Source organism: Gracilinanus agilis, chromosome 1 (assembly GCF_016433145.1).
Source record: "Gracilinanus agilis isolate LMUSP501 chromosome 1, AgileGrace, whole genome shotgun sequence".
NCBI lineage: Eukaryota > Metazoa > Chordata > Mammalia > Didelphimorphia > Didelphidae > Gracilinanus > Gracilinanus agilis.
In genome coordinates, this window is record NC_058130.1 from 780,842,486 (window position 1) to 780,862,334 (window position 19,849).

General features: G+C 51.6%; 1 protein-coding gene across 1 annotated transcript in view; it reads left to right on the plus strand.

Moving 5' to 3' along the window:
* The window catches only part of LOC123245588 (septin-2), a 123,314-nt gene that overhangs the window by 47,983 nt on the left and 55,482 nt on the right, over positions 1 to 19,849 (plus strand). The window contains exons 9-12 of the mRNA XM_044674538.1: positions 4,801 to 4,946; positions 6,648 to 6,650; positions 12,620 to 12,703; positions 13,610 to 13,667. Coding sequence (XP_044530473.1) covers positions 4,801 to 4,946; positions 6,648 to 6,650; positions 12,620 to 12,703; positions 13,610 to 13,667 — 291 coding nt within the window. The remainder of the gene's footprint in view (positions 1 to 4,800; positions 4,947 to 6,647; positions 6,651 to 12,619; positions 12,704 to 13,609; positions 13,668 to 19,849) is intronic.

Consider the following 19,849-nt stretch of genomic DNA (forward strand, 5'->3'; position numbering starts at 1 on the left):
TTGTTGGTATGAAGGGAGGCTGAGTAGCGGGTGCTTTGAGCAGAAAGGCATCCTTGGAGGCTGGAAGCCATCTTGTTCTTTCACTCCTACTCTGGCCCCAGGTCCCAGGCAGTGCTCAGATGAGGAGGAGGAGCAGAGCCAATACTAATTAGCACTGGCAGAAGGTTTCCCACACCAGGGTGGGCATAGGTCAGAAGGAAACCCCCAGACACCTTGATAGCACTTGACTGATGGGCATTATTTCATGTGCACTGATCTCAGGAGCCCTCTGGGAGGTAGGCAGGATGGCATCATTGCCACCACCTCATCGATTGGGGCTGCTCATTCAAGGTCATGGGTGGGGAGGGGAGCCCTCTCCTCCCGATTTCTCATGCCCTAGAATGAAAGAGAAGCCCTTTCAGAGAACCGAGGCTACATTTGGAGTAAAGGTTTGGAACCATTTCTCTCTAGGAGCTTAGGGCTAATGCATGTGTAGTACAGAGACTTGTGGGGAGCCAGAGGTGGGAGACCATGCTCTCTGGGGCCCTGATGGGAGAGAAGGGCCTGCTTGGCAGAGAGCTGTGGAAACAATGAGGGCCTGTCATCGCTCTTGAAATCCTCTGGTTCTTAGGCTTTGTTTTTGGTCCCTGCACCTCAGAGGTCACCAGGAACACTAGAGCTTTTCTCAAACTGGGATTTATTGGAACCACAGAGGCTGGACTGAGCCAACTCCCTAAGGCTCTTTGGTCATGGCGCTGGCCATTGTGGACTGTGTGGAAGGAATGACCCTGCTTGGCTACTTCCCGAGCCCTCCCTTCCTTTCCACTTAGCTTTGATACCAGCTTGGCTGTGAGGCCAGGATGGGGAGCAGAGCCCCAGAGTCCAGTGGCAGCCAGGCAAACTACAGGTCATTCTGGGTAGCAGAGCAGGCAGGATGAGGGCAAGAATGACCCCTGCCTGGCATTACTCCCCTCCCCATATACTCATCAGGTAGAACTGACTGACTTTTCCTTCCTTCTTTCATAATCTTGGCCAAGTCTCTTTCTTACTTTGGGCCCATGTGATTTCTGAGGACCTTCCAGCTCTCAATCCCCCCAGGCTGTGATCTCAGGAGTGCAGGGACTGTGCTTCTGTCCATCCCTGTGGAAGATTGGGTTGGTGTGCCAGAGCCTTCCTCTGCTTCTGCTATTTCAGAGATGCCCTCCTCACAATCCATGGTTGACCTCTTTATGGAGCACTCAGATCTGTCCTAGAGATCTTTTCTATGGTATCTCATGCCCCCACCATTACCACTCGCCCACTCTCTTCTTGGTGCCCATCGCTCTTTGGTATCTTTCTCCTGAGATGGCTCTTCTGATCCCAGCCCAGTTTTCTCTTGTTTCTTGATCCTGACTATTTTGTCCATTCTAGGGCATCTCCCCTTTATTCTTGTCTTTTCTCTTGTCACAGCTTCAGCCTCTCTCTCTTGTAAGATTTAAATTAAGTGGTTGGACTTAAATTATGTGAAATAACGTGGTTGGCTGGAGTTATTATATCTCAAGTCAGAAGTTTATTTACAAAAATAGAGTGGAAAACAATAAGGTAGAGAAATGTGAGAGAGGCTAGAGAAAATACCTATACTAGTCCTCAGCACCTCAGCTGGTAGTGAGTAACTAGCGGCCTCCTCCAAGATGGAAGCTAGTCTCTTAGGAAACTAGGAAAGTAGTCAGCCCTTTTCACTCACCCAACCAGGTAATCCAGGAGTCAGAATCCAAGGTCGATGCCTCCATCCAAGCTGCAGTCTAAGCCACAGTCTCCAGTGAAGTTCCCTCAAAGACTATCTCCAGGAGACACTCTTCACTAGTCACCTTCATGAGACTGATTCCTCAGGGATTTTCATGCCTTTCATGGTGGTTTCCTGTCCCGGCCCCTTTTCATGGGGGCCAATCACAGTTTCCAAATTGTCCGAGTTCTCACTTTTGGAACCACACCTTTCTGAGTGTGTGAACTCTTAAGTTTCTGGCTTGTTCTCACCTAACATCAAGTGAGGTGTGAACTCACTAAGTGGTTTGTGAGCTCCTCCACCTAGTTCAAGCTTGTGTTGATTCAATCAAAAGGTAGACAAAGGAGAGCTTATCTTGTCCTCACAATCTAGTGAGGTACTAAGTAGGGGTACTTAAGTTATCAAAGTTTTAACTTCAACTTGGGCAAAGAGAACAAAGGATTCCCTTTTACACTCTCTATTGGCTTGTCTCTTTCCTGCTAGCCTACAAGCCCTCATCTACCAAGCATTGATTAAGTGCCTACTGTGTGCCACCTTTATACACATAACCCCCCCAATTCAACCATTTCTCTTGAAATCCAGACTCTTCTTACCATCTGGGTCTTGGACTTAACTGCCAGCATTCCTCTTGGCATCTTAAATGCAGCGTGTCCAAAGCAAGTCATTAGCTTGCTCCTGATACTTACCCTTCTTCTAAACTTTCCTATTGATTAACAATGATCAACATAATAGCTCCCATTTATAGAGTACTTGAAGGTTTTACAAAGTGCTTTACAAAAGTCTCATTTTATCCTCACAACCCTATGACATGGTTATTATTATGTCTGTTTTACAGATGAGGAAACTGAGGCAAATAGGAGAAATGACTTGTCCAGGGTCCATAAGTGCTAGGAAGTGTCTGGGGCTGATTTTGAACTTTGGTCTTTCTGACTCCAGGGCCAGTACTCTGCCCACTGTGCCACCTAGCTGCCTCCCTTCTTTTGAGGCTATTATCCTTCCAGTCCCTCAGGTTCACAAACTCATAATTATCCTTCCTCATTCCCCCTCCTCATTTCCCCCTCTTGTTGATTCTGCCGCTGCCACTTCTCTCTTCCCTCACATGGCCTCCCCCCCAGATCTTCATCATGTCTTGCCTGGACTCAAATAACTGTTCCCTAGCAGAGCTCCTGGTCCCCCACCTCTCCTCATCCCACTCTGGCCTCCACTCGGCTGCCAGAGCCACCTTTCTCAGGCTCAGGAATCTTTAGTGATTCATCACAGACTCCCCCACCAGCCCATTTCCCACACTTTAGAGGCAGAGAGTTGTCGTGGATATGGGACAGTCCAAAAGACCTTGGTTCAAACCCTACCCCATAACACTTACCTTCTGTGTGACCCTGGACAAATCACTTTTCTGCCTTGGTTTGCTCCTCTGTAAAAGGAGGGTGCACTCAGTGGCCCATAAGTTCCCTCCCAGATCTGACTCTGTGTTCCTCTCTGCCTGCAACTCATTTCCTATCACCATCCTTTATGCATTTGCTTCTTGAGCATGACATTGCATTTGCCATTTCTGGCTGCCCCTCCACCCTTCTTCTCTTGGCAACCCCAAGGACCCCTTTGCAGCATGGCTCCGTCCCTGCTTCCTGGCTGTGCCTAGGGAACGTGAGCCTCTCTAGGTAGGGCCTCCTTTCCTTTCTTGCTGTCTCACCTCTGCCCATCAAGGACCTCGAAGGCTCGAAGACCTGTTGAGCTAAAAAAGAGGGAGGCAGGCTCGGGAGAGCCCAGCCCTGCCACCTGGAGCCTCTCTGTGTGGTCTTAGGCAGGTTTCTCTTCCTCTCTGGGCCACTGCTTCTCCTCTCTAAAACAGGGGGGCTGGCCTAGGGGATCTCTGAGGCTCATTCCATTCCAGCCCTGACCTGTACATCCTTAGACCCGCATGGCATTCCAGCTGGGAATCACTGCAGGACTGTGGCTCCCCCCGTGCAGCCAATTGAAATGATGTGGACCCTGGCTGCCTTCTCATGTCCATCACAGAGTTCTTCCTAGAATGTGCTTTTTATTTTTTAAACCCTCACCTTCCGTCTTAGAATCAGTACTATGTATTGATTCCAATGCAGAAGAGAGCAGTAAGGGCTAGGCAATGGGGTTAAGTGACTTGCCCAGGGTCACTCAGCTAGGACTGTTGTCTGAGGCCAGATTTGATCTCTAAGCCTGGCTCTCAATCTCCTGAGCCCTCTAGCTGCTCCCTCTCCCCAGGATATTCTAAAATTGAGGACATTTCTCCTGGCCATTAGTCCCTAGCCCTCATTACCCATGTAGGTTTTTTTCTGGTCTTTCCTGTATTCAAGCTGGGTTCAGAGTTTCTACTTTCTGTTGTTGTAGACGGTCTAATATTTTTCAGTTTTAAAACTGAAATTTACCAAAGTGATTCTCATTTTATTTTATTTTTTTAAACCCTTAACTTCTGTGTATTGGCTCCTAGGTGGTAAGGGTAGGCAATGGGGGTCAAGTGACCTGTCCAGGGTCACACAGCTGGGAAGTGTCTGAGGCTGGATTTGAACCCAGGACCTCCCGTCCCTAGGCCTGACTCTCCATCCACTGAGCTACCCAGCTGTCCCTGTGATTCTTATTTTAAAATAACTCCAATCTGATATTTGAGATTTACCACAATGTCTTGTAGCTTTGGCTTTTGAACTCCAAAGCCTGCCCGTGAGTCCTGGCTTATCTGCTGACTATCTGGGGGACTTTGGGCAGGTTCCTCCCCTTCTATGGACTTCACTTGGCTTTTCTTTAGATTAGGCTAGATCAGGGATGTCACACAGGCAGCCTCCTGAGGGCAGCTTGCATAAGACCAAAATATCAGTGGGAAACACTGAACAAAACAGCTAATAAAACAAGGGGTCATCTTATACTATAAAACAAGCCTGCAGGGACCTTCTGTGTGGCGGAGCAGCCCCCTATTCTCTCTGTTAGACACCGCTGGGCCCAGTGATCTCTGGTCCTCTCCACGCCAAAGCCTTTGAACTCCTGGACCTCCTGAAAACGAATTTGTATCTTTCTTTCTCCCTCCCTTCCTTTAGGCCAGCATGCCGTTTGCTGTTATTGGTTCTAACCAGCTCATTGAGGTCAAAGGAAAAAAGATCAGAGGCCGCCTGTATCCCTGGGGGGTGGTCGAGGTTGAGAACCCAGAACACAATGATTTCCTTAAGCTGCGGACTATGTTGGTGTAAGTAGACTGCCGCTGCTTGGTCTCTGTGGCTCATTGGGAGGGCGAGTATCTTCTCTGAGTGGCCTTTGAGACATCCGGTCCCCCTTTTTCATGGGGTTTGTAGGTATTTTTTCCTTCTGAATGCATGAGAAGGAAAATCACTTGATTATAAGAAAAAGATTAAGTTCCACTCTGCTTAGTTGTAATAAAATGGCTGCATTTGGGGGTGGAGGGACAGCTGGGCTCAGGCTTCCTGCGAGGAAGCACTTGCATTGCCAGGAGCCCTCACCGGTGGTTGCCAAAGTAATGTTCTTCCTAGTGGGAGAAGATGTCAGGAAAGAGACTAAAGAAGGGGGAAGGCAATGGGTGAGTGAGGAGGGATCGATGGGGATGTATGGCTCAGAGAAGAGGGCCTAAAAGAGCAAATGGTGAGAATCTGTGCTGAGGAGTCGAGATCCTATCTAGGCATGGATTGCTAAAAGAATGCCTTTATTGATGAGCTTCCTGGGGTCTGTTTTAACTCTCCAGGAGGCCGAACATTTAGTATTACAGGGTCATTAAGTGCTACTGTCTAGCCTGTCCAGGGCGTAGCCAGTGGTGGTTAGAAGAAGAGTCCTTGGACCTGTCTCGGGGCCTCGGTTTCCTCTTCTGGACAAGGAGGGGCTTAGGTGAGACAGTGTGCCATCTCTACAGGGCCATCTCTAAGGGGTTGTTGGGCGCCAGGGTTCTAGGAGCTTGTCCCAGCTAGTGCCAAAGCTCCTTGATTCCCCAAAAGACCAAGCTCATGGAGAGAAGAGAATTTAATTCCTGAAGTTTAAACTCTGGGAATTTTCTCCTTTGGTCTGACTTTCCATTTCTACCTACTGGAGTGGAGGATCTTGGGAATGAATCCATGTTTGTCCTTGTCCTTGTTGGAGAAGGCAGGCAGGGAACATGGCCAGGTGCTTCTAGAAACTCCATGAATGTCCCTTTGCTGCCCTCTAGTGATGGCCCGAGGACCAAGTCGGCCACTGTTACTAACAAGCCCTTCCCATCACCTTGGGATGATCGAGGCTCCATGAGGCCCTCATTTTGCAGAAGGGGAAACAAAGGCCCATGGAAGTGAAGGAGCCAGTAGGGGCCGGAGTCAGTATGTGATTCCAGTGCTCTGCTCCCACCTTGAAGGGAGGGAGGGAGGGACATCTGAAAATGAGGAGGCTGGATGGGCTCCTGGCCACCAGGTCCAATTACCCAGAATCCTCTCATTCTCTGCTACTGAGGCATGTTTAGAGGGGACGTGATGGTGGAAGATGAAGAAATCCTCGTTTCAGAAGGCTCAAGAAGGGCTTCTTATGGGTTGGCCTTTGTGGAATGCACATATGTATCTGCAGAATCTATATTTTCCTTTGAGCTCACTATGGGAAGTGTATACCTAAATACTAACAGACCACAATAATAGCTCAGTCTTGGGTTCTTTGAGTTTTATTATCTTTTATTTTTTATTTTTAAAACTTTCTGCCTTAGAATTAATACTGTGTAGTGGTTCAAGGCATAAGAGCAGCAGGGGCTAAGCAATGGGGGTCAGGTGACTTGCCCAGGGTCACACAGCTAGGAAGTGTCTGAGGCCACATTTGAACCCAGGACCTCCCGTCAGCAGGCTTGGCTCTCAATCCACTGAGCCACCCAAGCTAGCTGTCCTCTTGCTTTAAGGTTTATAAAATTTTTCCCTTATGAGACAAGCAGGTTAAGAATGATTATCTTTATTTGACAGCTGAGAGGGTTAAAACTCCAAGAAGGTAAGGAATGGCCTCTGACTGTATCATCTGCTAGCCAGGACAGAGCCCAGAAGCACGTACTTTTAGCATTAGCAGAGGGGCCTCAGGGGCTATCCAGTTCAGCCCATTCCCTCTCCAAAGACTTCCCAAGACGATACATGTGACAAGCGGTCACCCTGCCTTTGCTTGGAGGCCTCCAGGGAGGGAGGACAAGAAAACCCACTACACAAGCACCCCCCTAGGTGCTGGGGAGAGAAAGATGAAGCCAACAAACCATTCCCATCTCAGGGGGCTTCTGGTCTCGTGACTCATTGCTCCCTGTTGAATGACATCCGAGATAGTGTCCTGGGAAGCTTCTTAGGCCATTAGGGCGAGGAGAACCTTAAAAGTCAGGCCAGTTTCCTTCTGTATAAATGGGAGGGTCGGGCTCGGGGGCCTGGAAGGTTCCTCCCAGCTCTAAATCTCTGAGTCTAGAATCTAGGCCATTCCCCTCCTTGCTGAGCCAAAGAGGGCCAGGAGAGAGGACGATGGCCAGAATGGGCCAGTGCCTTATGAGAGTCACTGAGGGAAAGAGGGGTGTCTAGATGTTCTAAAGAATTTTGAAGGACTCTTATTTGGGAGAGAGACTGATTATTCTGCTTGGTGAAAGAGGCCAGAAGGAGGAGCTACAATAAGGCAGAAATCGTAGAGGCAGGTTTGGGTTCGATATAGGAAAAGCCTCCTGATGCTGAGAGCTGCCTCTCAATGGAATCGGATACCCTGAAGCTAGAGGGCTTTGAGCAAGGCTGGGTGCCCAAGGGAGGGCTGTTTTAGAGACGATGTTGGTAGAGCTTCAGGTTGAGCTAAATGGCCTCTAAGGTTCCTCCCAGCTGTCCAGTAATGTGACTTTGGATCCAGCACTCATGCAGGAGCTGGAGGGGCACCTTCCCGAGGGAGCAGCCTTCTCTTGGCTGTTTGGGTTGGAGGAGCCCTTGGGAGACGGAGGTTTAGCAGCTACCAGAGGCGGTGTGTGCATGCCAAAGGACAGCCTCCTAACTCATCCCCAGAGCACATCTTCAAGGTCTTAGCAGGGTTGTTAAACTCAGAAATGTCGAGTTTGATGAGCCAGAGGAAGGATCTCGGCCTTGGCAGTGCCAGCACAGTGAGCGGTGCTTTATAAAGCTTACAGCCTCTCTGCTATGGACTCCCAAGAAGGAGCTATTGGAGATGCTCGGAATCTGGACATGTTTGGGTTTCTTGAGAGACTAAGAGACACTGGTCTGGTCAGTGGTGTGACTGGCTGCTGTCAGTGAGACCCTCCACCCTGCCCTGGTCCCCTTCATTGGCCTCCTGGGTGTGTCTGTTTACCCCAACAGTCTGGAGTAGCTGGGCATTAACTATGCCCACAACAGGACTCTGGCCATCACTTAAGGGTCCAGAAGGAGAGAGAGGTTGCCAAGGGCCTGGAGTGGTCATTCGTGATCCCCTTGGACCCAGTCGAGCGGAGCCCTGTCAGCATCCCTTTGCTGAAGTAGGAGCCGCGTGTCCAGACGCTGCTTCAGACCTATATCCAGCAATGCCAGGGTAGCTAGGTGGTGCAGTAGGTAGAGTGCCACACCTGTAGTCAGGAAGACTCCCCTTCCTCAGTCTAAATCCAGCTTCAGAGACTTAGTAGATGTGTGATCCTGGGCAAGTCACTTCACCCTGTTGACCTCAGTTTCCTCATCTGTCAAATGAGTTGGAGAAGGACATGGTAAACCACTCCTGGATCTTTGTTGAGAAAACCCCAGATGGGGTCCTGAAGAGTCAGACACGACTGAAGCAAGTGAACAACAACTCTAGGGATGCCAGCCTCAGCCAGGAATGCAGCTGGAGTGTTTTCCCCAGGCTGGCATGGGCAGCCCTGGATTGAGGACACAGTGCAGCAGAGAAGGCTTTTTCAGCTCCTACAGCATTCATTCTCAGGTGCCTGGAGGCTAGAACCTGCCACTTCCAAGAAAAGGAACAGCGTGAAACTTCAGGCCAGAGCGGTTCGAGGGCATCCTGCTCCCTCCTGGCACACACGCACAGACCTTGCCCAGCCCCGTGTCTCATTCTGTTCACTGCATCAAGCCCAAGAGACGAGGCCAGGGCCAGGAGTTCAGACAAAAGGGTCCTTGAGGCCTGTGGTGTGGTAGATACAGGCCAACTTGTGGCTGCTTCCCCCTCAGGTCTTTGTCCAGACTTTCTCAAAGGGTATTTCCTGCTGGACTTGGGAAAAGCCTCCTGCAGAAAGTGGGATTAGTCCAGTGTTGAGGAGGCTGCAGGGGAGCATGGCAGGGCAAATGGTGTGTGCAAAGATCCAGGGTCAGGAGATGGAGTGTGGGCTGTGGGAAGCTGAGAGGGGAGGGGGAAGGCAGGGGCCGCAGTCACCGATGCCGCCTTTAAGAAAGTCGCCTCGGCAGCTGAGTCAAGGAGGAGCAGCGGGGATGGACTGGAGTGCCAGGGAAGCAGCCACGAGTCTGTCGCCCTAGTCTGAAGGAGATGGGGTGAGCGCCTGGCCTGGGGTGATGGCTGGGACACAGGGGAGACGTGCTGTGAAGGGGCAGAGGACAAGGCTTGGCAGCAGATTCGATCTCTGGATCTATGGAGTTTGAGTCAGGAATCGAGACGACCCGAGGTTTCAGGCTAGATTAACAAGAATGGCCTCCATAGCAGCAAGAAAGTTGGGAAGAGGTTTTGGGGAGAGAGCTCGTCCTTTTTTGGATGTTACAGTAGAGATGGCTGCGGCTGAGGTCCTCCACACACTTAGAGAACCACAAATTGGCCTTCTCTATGCTGCATTACATTTTCATTTATTTAAAAAAAAACATTTCCCAACTTCATCTTAATCTGGTCTGGCCAGATGTGACCGTGAGTTTGACACTCGTGCTCTGTGGGGCATCCCATTGGGGATCCTCACTCCACTTGGCGGCGGCTGCCTCGCCTGGCTTCCATGCCAACAGAAGCTGCTGACTCAAGCCCTGGTCAGCTCCATCTCCTTCAGCCTCCTCTCCCCTCTGATCGGATGGTTGGGGAGCCCCCAACTCCTCCCAGGGCCTTCCTTGCTAGAGGTTGGGGAGCTCCTGAGGGCAGGCGCTGGCTTTCTTTTAATTAGCGGCCTCCCCAGAGCTGGCACAGTGCCTGCCTCAGAGGAGGCTCTTCATAAATGCGTATTGGATTGGGCGTTGTGCAGGACTAGCTCAGGTGAGAGACTGTGGCTGGATGCACAGACTGGGAATCCTCTGCATAGAGGTTGGGCCCAAGAAGCCGAGGAGGTCACCGAGTGAGATAGTGCTGAGGGAGAAGAGAAGCAGGTTGTTCTAGCAAAGGATCCTGGGAAAGCATGGTCACTCTTTCCACTGGGCAAAACTGCCTTTGTGAGTTCTGTCAGGGAGTGTGCCGTCTAACGCGAAGGCTAGGACAGGCAGAATGACTGTACAGTTTCTAATGTGAAAGCCGCCTTGGCGAGTTCCTGAGAGGAATCCCAGGACTTCTCACATCACAGAGAGGTTGAGGCATGGATCACAGGGAGCCTCCTGGAGCAGATGCAGCCCAAGCCAGTCTCACTTATGGGGAATGGCAAGGGGCTACAGTAGGAGCTGTTGACCTGAAGGAATTTCTGCCTTCCCAGAGTCAGACAATCTTTCAAGTGGATTGGGACCAGCCACGGGGCAGCTGGGACAGCAAAGGAAGATCCAGAATTCAAGCTTTCCCTGCAGTTCTCCAGCACCTACCCCTCATAATACTCCCCCTGTGAAGTTTGTCACATGCTGTTACCATCCCAGTGTGGACACCCAAGGCTATAGATTTGGAAAAGTGGTCCTCAAGGATCCTCCAGGACAAATGGTCAGCCCTATGACATCAGGCCCATCCTAGTATCTATCCAGAGCCTGCTTGGAGAAGCCAGCATTCTATTCCAGCTCTCAATATTAATGTATACATTTTGTTTTTTAAAATAAAATATATAGAGAATTTCTGTAAACATATAACATCCCCCTAAGTGATCAAAGATATGAACAAATAGTTTTCAAAATAAATGACTACATGAAAAAATGGTTCAAATCACCAATAGTAGGAAAAATTCAAATGAAAAATCTACAAAATTTTACCTCAAATTATGTAAATTGTCAAGAGGGGGAAAAGATGAAGAGTCAGTGTTGGAGAAGATGTGGGATGATAGGCACACTATGCATTTTTGATAGAATGAATATGGGAATATACACACACTGATGCATTGTTGGTGGAACTGAAAAGTGGTCCAATCATTCTGAATATCACTTTGGAACGATGCAAGAAAAGTTATTGAACTATCCATGCCCTTTGACTCCATGATGCCACTATTGGACATATACCCCAAAGAAATCAAAGTCAGAAACAAAGGTCCATTATATACTAAAACTTTTATATCAAATAATACTCTTTATTTTATGGCAACAAAGTGAATGACTCAGGGAGCAACTAGGTGGTGCCAGAGTGCCTAGAGCACTGGACTTGGAGCCAGGAAGACCCAAGTTGAAATCTGGCCTGAGATGCTTACTAGCTGTATGACCCTTAGCTCAGAAGTTTCCTCAGCTGTCAAATGGGGACAATACCAGTGCCTACTCCACAGGATTGTTCCAGGATCAAATGAACTAACCATTGTAAGGCCCTTGGCACAATGCCTGGCACACAGCAGGTGCTTCATCATTGATTCTTCCCTCATTCCTCAATGGAAAAATGCCTAGAAAATTCTGGTATATTATTATGTAATAAAGAATGACAAATGTGAGGCATTCAGAGAAACATAGGAAGATTGGTATGAACTGATGTAGAATCAGACAAGCAAAACTAAGAGACAGCGACTGTCCCACAACTTGGACATCATACCAGTATCAACACACAACAACCAACCATAATACAGTCAGCAATGACATAGAGCTTCAAGGTTTGCACAGATATCTCACCTGGTCTGGGCAACAACCCTGGGAGGTAGAGGCTATGATGATCCCCCCTTTACAGTGAGGTAACTGAGGCAGATAGTGGCGAAGGGCCGAGTATCTGAAGTATCTGAGGCCAGATTTGAACTTGGCTCTTCCTGACTCCAGGCTCAGCTCTCTGCCCAGTGTGTCCCCACAGTAATATAGAAACTGGTGGAGGTCTAGGGAGAATAGCTGCCGTAGCATCCTCCCTCTCTCCTGGCAGACAGCAGGAGGAAAGTGTGACCTCCATTGTCTAGCCCTTGTCCTTTTATTTTAGAGTTGTTACTAAGTCAGAAGGTAAAGGTTTTGGTTTTTTTTTTTAATCCATTTTATTGTCATGTCTGAATTTTCTCTCTCCTTTCCTTCCCTTGAGGAAAACTAAACCATTAACGTATAGTTAAGACATTCTGAGCAGTCAAGCATTTATTAAAAACCTTCTGTGTAGGGCAGCTGGGTAGCTCAGTGGAGACAGCTGGGTAGCTCAGTGGAGTGAGAGTCAGGCCTAGAGACAGGAGGTCCTGGGTTCAAACCTGGCCTCAGACACTTCCCAGCTGTGTGACCCTGGGCAAGTCACTTGACCCTCATTGCCCACCCTTACCAATCTTCCATCTATGAGACAATACACCAAAGTACAAGGGTTAAAAAAGAAAAAAAAAACACCTTCTGTGTACCAGACTCTGTGCTTGGTCCTCGGGCTGTACATTTCCTAAATTTGAGGGGGATTTGGGGAGATGGTGAATTTTGTTAGAAGTCAAAGAAAAGCAGGAAATGGGAGTCTGATGCCAGTTCGTTAGTCAGGAGCCCAGGGCAAAACCCGAGTCAGTGTTTTTGTGCATGATGATGAAGCCTCGTGACTTGGGCAATTGGCCCGTGGGAAGAAACAATCTAAACAGAGCTTCTCTAGAAGGACAAGTTAGTACTTAATTAAAAAAAGGGGGAAAAACCATGCTAACCCAGCACACGTGTGGACTCTTTTTAGAACACACATGCAGGACCTACAAGAAGTGACCCAAGATCTGCATTATGAGAACTTCCGATCAGAGAGGCTCAAACGTAGCGGCGGGTGAGTGCGGTCCGGTCCCCTGGCTTTGCTTGTGGTGGGGGATTCTGGTCCGGCCCCCTGGCCTTGACCGCCAGGCTGGTGAGTGGTTTGGTAGGTGGGAGTTGGGGGAGTGGGGCACAGAGGCCCCGCTCAGAGTCCTGGACCGGAGTGGGCTCCCAGAGTAGCAGCAATGAGGGGTGATCTGGCTTCAGGGCTGGGACAGAGGACTTTGCTGTCATTTCCTCCAGCTGGACTCCCCCTCCGGGGCATTTTCTTCACATTTTCATTTCGCCCTTGGCCCACACAGTCACAGTCATCTCTGGCCATAAGTTCTTCCTGGCTCCCTTCTGTTCTGTTCTGGCCTTGAGTGACTTCCCTGGGTACTGGCATATGCCCAAGGACATTTCTCTTCTTTCTGTCTCAGGTTGCTAAAATGGGAATTTTGGGGGCTATTAGAAAGTGTGGTTTGATTACTAGCAAATAAACCCTGAAAACCAATTTAAGGTGTAGGATGGTTCACATTTCTAGGAGGCTTTCAGTTTCCCATTTACCAAGGGGAAACCAAGTCCCAAGAGATGAATGGCTTGGTCCAAGTCATGTATTGTTAGAGTGGGGATTCGAATCCAGGGCCCCTGACTCCAAAGCAGGCCACTGACTACATTACTTAACTCTCCAGGTGAATGAAACTCTTGACGGTGCCATTGCCCTGCCTCCCCAGCAGTCTGTGCTGTGGATGACACCAGAGGGAGAGAGAGCACATCCCAGGGGCACTAGACCATGGCTTCATGAGGAAGGGAGTGGGGCCTCCTGGGCCGGGGTTGGGCTGGACTGCACGGTGGATTGAGGGTGCTGCCCAGGGCGCTCAGACACCTTTGGGATCCTCCTGGCTGTGCCTGACCCAGGCTGTGCCGTGTTTGTGTCTTCTAGGCCCGAAGGGGAGGAGGGGGTCGACAAGGACCGGATCCTTCAGCAGAAGGAAGCCGAGGTAAGGATGCCCCGACAGCTCGTCCGGGGCTTCTCTAGATTAAAAATAGTGCCCCCCCCCAAAGAAAACACTGGCGTTGTTTATGCTTTGAAAAAAGCAGTCGGGAGACCTCCCTTTTGCCGAAAGCGGAGTCTTCTCGAGGCAGCTTCTGGACGGTCTTTCCTGTGTGATGAGAATTTTTATAAACCCAACGGAGGGTACTGTAAGCTGGGCTGGGTCTGGGGATGGACTGGAAAGGAGCCACCCTGTCTGCCCTCAGACACATTCCCTCTCATGATGCCCTTCCCTCAGCCTTGTTCCCTGGCAGCTCCTCCTGGGTCAGGAGTCCCGAGCTCGGGGAGGCTGGTTGGGCTCCACACCGGGGGGCCACATGTCTCTTCTCCTGGAAGGTCCCCAGCACTGAGTCCTAGGAGGGAGCCCCCTGCGAGGGGGACCTTAAGTGCTCTGGGCCAGGTAGGGAGAGGATGTATGAACCTTTTCCTCCAGAAAGTCACCTCCATGTTACTCGTAGTGTTTGCTCACCCAGTGGTGGAAGCAGCCCCCCAGCTCATCTCTTCCTGCTCCTAGTGGAGCCTGAGCGCTCTGGCTCTGTCTCTCTGTCTCTCTCTTTCTCTCTATCTCTGTCTCTCTTTTCTCTCTCTGTCTTTCTCCCTTTCTCTCCATCTCTCATTTTCTCTCTCTCATTCTCTGTCTCTCATTTTCTCTCTCTCTCTCTCTGTCTCTTATTCTCTCTCTCTCTCATTCTCTCTGTCTCTGTTTTTCTGTCTCTCTCTGCCTCTGTCTCTGCCTCTGTCTGTCTCTATCACTGTCTCTGTCTCTGTCTTCTCTCTCTCTCTTCCAGTGATCTCTTGAAATTCTCTGGGTATTAACACTTTCTGGGCAGGAGGCTTGGCCCCCACTGCCTATCCCCAAGTCTGGAATCCCCTCCTTTAGCCCGTCTGCCTTGTAGAATCCTAAATTCCTTGAAGACTCTGCTGGCCTCTGGTTGCAAGACTCCCTCCTGTAGTCATTCGTGTATCCTCTCTTCTCTGTCCACGTGTGCCTCTTGGAGGCAGGGGCCACTCGTCTGCGTCCTTGGCCCTGAGCCCAGGACCTCTCACACACTAGGAGCAGGCTCAGTCTTGCTGAGTCTCTTCTGCCCCTTCGTGCAGTCGAGGCTTCTGCCTATTGCTGGCCTCGGAACAGAATCTGTTCTAAACCTGGAGGCCAGTGCTTAGATCCAGAATGTGCCCAAAGGGGGGTCCAGACCGAGACCCTGAAAACCTCATTGTGTGTTCTCAGTGCAAGTGGGACCTCAGAGGTAATCGGGCCCACCCTGACCGTTAACAAAATGGGAAACTGAGCCGGAGGCCGAAAGACATTAAATGATTGGAATGGCAAAGCTGGGATTCCCAAACCTGGCTTGTTCCCACCAGGCCATACTTCCTCTTGTGTTGGCTTCTCAGTCAGTTTTGAGGTGAATGCTGGACTTGGAGCAGGAAGACCTGAGCTCAAATCCGGCCTCAGACACTTCCTTGCTGTGTGACCCTGGATAGGTCACTGAACCGCTGGCTGCCTCCGTTTCCTCATCTGTAAAAGGGGTTGTCAGGATAAGATGAGATCATACTTGTAAGGTGCTTAGTTAGCCCAATGCCTGGCACGCAGGAGGTCTTAGAGACTCTTTCCCGTCTCTGTTCAGCGTGCTGGAGGCTTCCTTCTAATCCTTGAACCTTTGCTGGGCCCTTCCTTCCCCACAGAGGCCTTTGGTATCGCTTTCCCACGCAGGGTGCTGTTGGGCGCTGGTTGCGGATGGCCTCTTTAGGCCTTTCCTCCTTGCCCCTTTGCATGGCTTCTGCATGGTCCCTCATTCGGATCCTGTCCAGGTCAGGGTGTTCGCTGGCTTGCAGCCTCCTAGAGAGCGTCGGTGCTGTGAGGTGGGCCTTGTGGCCGGGAGCGGCCTGCCTGGTTTCCACGGACGCCCCGGCCCAGCCTTGTTCCCTTCAGTCCTGGGCCTCGCTCGTTGTCCTTCTGCAGCTGGGTCCCCACCAGGGTTCCACATGATTAAAAACTGTTTTCAAATTGGCTCAACTCCGGCATAAAAGCCCTGCTTGGAGTATGGCCGACCTTTTCATTCTTTGTTGGTTCCTGAACATGTCGTGTTTCTCTGGCCTGGGGCCCTGGGGGGCTCCTGTGGGCTGTCTGCCTCCTTTACATGCTTTGCTGCTGGGTGGTCTCTTTAAGAAGGGCTATTAATGCAGGCAGCACAGTCCCCCTCTGGGTGCCCTGGGAGGTCCGGGGGGCCTCCTGCCCCTCCTGCCATTTTTCCTTCAGCTGTCGTCGCCGTGAGAAGTCTAGAGCGTAACCCGCCCCCTCCATCGCACTGCCTCGACCGTCTCTGCCCCCTTCAGTGCACCATAGGTCAGTCTCCTGGACTCACGCTGTCCAGCAGAGGAGCCCCTCGCTTGTGCCGATGCGTCCCCACAGACCGGCTGCCTTGAGGGATGGAGAGGGCCCAGCTTGCCGGGGTGCGCCCAGCCTCGGTCTCCTCTGAATGCCGCCATTGTCTCACGCCACCTCTCGGGAGATTTCGGGGCGCAGACTGTGAGGAAGAGTCAGTTTCTGGTTTGTGAGACTCCAAGATTTTGAACAGTGAACTTCCGCCCAGCACAGCACAGCCTTGGCAAATGCGTCAGGGCTGGGAACGGCCTTGGCAAAGCGTCTGCTTCAAGGAGAGCTGACTCGTCTCTTCCTTTGTCCAGTGTGGACGGCAGTGGGGCAGGCCGGCTCGGACACACGGCCTCTCCCAGAGGCGTTCACTCGTCCCGGTGGCTGCTGTGGCTTTTCGGCACCGGACTCCTTCGTCCTTCTTAGAAGCTTCGCCCTCATTGGCAGGGACAGCGCCTTGCAGAGATGGGGCTCAGTGTCTGTTGGGAGGATGTTTCTGGGAGGTGTGCGTAGGCAAGTCCCAGGAGTGCCATGGGCCCCATTGAGGGCAGCCCAGTATGTGGAAAGAGAGCCTGGCCTGGGGCCGTGAGCGCCAGGCATCAGTTCTTTTCCTCAAAACTGGGGACCCCTGCCTCTTGGGGACATCATGAGCCAGAAAGCACCATGGGAGTGTGAGTGGTGATGGAGCTGGGGGTCTCATCCCTGTGGGCCACGGTTCTAAGGCTGCAGATTGAGGTCTCTCCTCTCCCCATCCTGTGTCCTCCCTTCGGTTCATGATTGGGGGCTTGGGGGAAGCCCCCTCCACAGTGTTTTCAGGAGCCGGTTCATCTGTCTGCCTTCTCTGACCGCCTCAACATCCCGTCTTTTTAATAATGCATTTTGTGGACAGCATCCTTTGTTCTGGTTCTGCTTTGTGGTTCCTCATTTCTTCTCCGTTTCTGTTACTGAGGAGAACAAGCAGTAAGAGTGCTGATGGTGGTGGTGATCTCCTAGCCGTGTGACCTCTGAGACTCCATTCCTCGAAAGGAGAGAGGACTCTCGTCCCTGCCCCATCTGCCATCCAGGCGGCAGAATCCTCCAGAGTCCTTGCAGTGCTTCACAGTGGCTACCAAAATCAAGAAAAGGCCAGACCAGGAGGCGTCTGCTTCCCGGAGCTCCTTGGTACTCTCGTGGGGAGCGTCCAGCACAGACAGAGGACGAGATAACTGCCCGAGGCCCTTTTGCCAGTAAAGCCCTGGGACTCCGCACTCTGCCCAGGGAGACCCAGAAGCCTAGAAAGAGGTGCAGCCTGGCCATCCACATGGGGAAAATCGAGTGGATGGCAAGTCCCGGTGGTCAGAAGGCAGTTGGAACAGCTTGTCTCTCGGCGTGCACATCACACACAGTTTGAAGAGCAGGCGGCTAACAGCTTTGCCATAATGCCTGACTGAAGAGACACTTAGAAGGTAAAGGAACTTGGAAGCAGCAAAGAGGAGTTTCCCCAAGCACTGGGGGAAGGAGAGAGAGGGAGACCTCAGGCCAGGCCTTCTCAGGAGGAGGAGGGTGGACCACCATCTCGGGCCTCTCTCTCTATACATATATCTGGATGGCCCAAGATGCACCCAGAGGCTGGTGCTGGCGACCTGGATGCTGCCCTGGCGTCTCCTCGAGCATCCGGAGAGGGAAGGGAGTCATTATGCATCCTAGTCAGCCCCTCTGCACCCCTAAGGTGAAGGTAAAATGACCGGGAGAAGGTATTGACAGAGGGCAATTCTGGGCCATTTCTGTCCCCAAACCAGCAGCTGTTCATCTAGGATTCCTGATCTTTTTGACACCCCTGGGGAAGGCCTGGCCATGACAGCATTACTTATAAATGAGGGAAGGTGCCTGGAGGCGGAAGGCCTGCCGAAGGCCAGGAAAAGAGAAGCAGGACATAGACTCTGGGGACTCCCACTTGTATTTTTATTTCTTTTTTCTCTTTGTTGTCACTATTTTTCTTTTCGCTCTTCCATCTCAGAATCGATACTGTGTTTTGGTTGTAAGGCAGAAGAGCCGGGGGACGAAGTCGTGGCTTTCTCACCGCGGAGCCACGGAGGGCCCCTCTATTGTCCCTCAGGCTCCTGCCGCCATCTGCTCTGGAGAAGCAGCAGAGGAAGCCACGCGCCTGCGGCCGGTCGCCTCCTCGCCTGTTTCGCTGTCGGTCTCTAGAACGTGCGGGTCATTGTACGGGCCAGAGTCTGGGCTCTTTCACTGCACGTTCCTGCGCCTCGTGGCCTCGGCTCCAGGGTCTCGCCTGCTGCCGGCCAGGCTGCCTTCGGAGTTACAGATGCTGGCATGGGAAACGGGGACGTTGTATGTGTGCGATGCAGAGGCTTTGGAGAACCTTCGGAGGGGGCCTGGGACAGAAGTTTTGGGGCTTGGGAGCTTGTGTGGTATGTGGGGTGGAGCAGAGAGGAAATGGGCTCACATTCCTTGGCTTTGCTGAGAAAATAAACATTCAGTTCCCCTTCTGTTTTGCATTCCAGCCAGCCTGGGTGCTTCAAGTTCTTCTAAGCATTGTACGAGGTTTGCATAACTCCAGGGAAGGAGAGTCGGCTTTGGGTGGGTGCCAGAGACCGTCCTTCTCGGGGCATCACCTTTAACCTCCCCCTGCATCATCCATCTCCATCACAGCGCCACAAACGTCATCCCCTTATAAGGTTGGGCTCCTGTTGTCAGACTTGGCCCTAGAAAGAAGAGGAGGGCGTGAGGAGGTGTCAGGAGGCCGCTCCGTGGGGCAAAAAGGAGTGAGCGGCCTTGCTTAGTTCTGTCCGTTGGGCAATTCAGGCTGCAGCAAGTATTTCTCTAACTGCAGTCAACAACATCTCTCTTTCAGAGTAATCTCTTGGCCACCTTCCCTTTCACAGTCTTAGGAGCCCTTCCCCCGTGACCGTGGAAGCCATCCTGAAAAGTCTGGCCCGCCTTGTGCTCGGTGCCCGGGACTTAGTGAAAGCAGCAGTCGATGCTCTGTGTCCGGGGCTCGGTGTGTGGCGGGGCAGAGAGGAAGGAGCCTTTCTGGCATGCAGAGTCCACTCACGGTCCACTGGGGGCTAGGGAGGAAGGCCAGTGACACTGGGCCATCGTGTGTGGAAGGAGCCCAGAAATGTGGACATATCGAGTAAGAATTTGGATCTGAGCTCAGGTCTCGTCCAGCTCTGGCGTCATGCTCCTCCTCAGCGGATCATTGGGCGAGGAGTGACCTAGCCAGATGGGCATTTGAGGAATGTGAGGGAGACCAGCTAGGAGGTGAGAGGCAGTGAGGGCCTGGACAGGGCTGGAGAGGAAGGAGACCGAGGACATAAAACGACAAGCTGAGGTGGCGGGTTGGCTTTGGGGGTGGGGTAGAGGCAGGGGGGTAGGGAGGGTCTCTGCTCTGAATCCGGAGATGGGCACCCAGAGGAAAGGGCCAGGCCAAGTCCTGGGGGACACCTAAGGTCCTTTTTGAGGTAATCAGCTCGTAAGGTACTTGTTTCTTGGGGGCTGCCTAGGGGCCAATTCCCGTGTGTTGTCTGGGCCCTGGGCACCTCGAGTGAGGGCTTGGACAAGGCAGCCTCTTCCAGGTTGGAGAGCAGGAAAGCTACTGGCCCTTTGTTTAATTCTGGCCTTTTAAATGGTGGTCAGAAACAGCCACAAGGGGGCAGTGCTTATCGTGGCTAGACTTGGACCACTTGTGCCATTAACACCCATCCAAAGCATGAAGAAAGCCTGGCTTCTGCTGGGATCACCATCCTCAGGGGCAT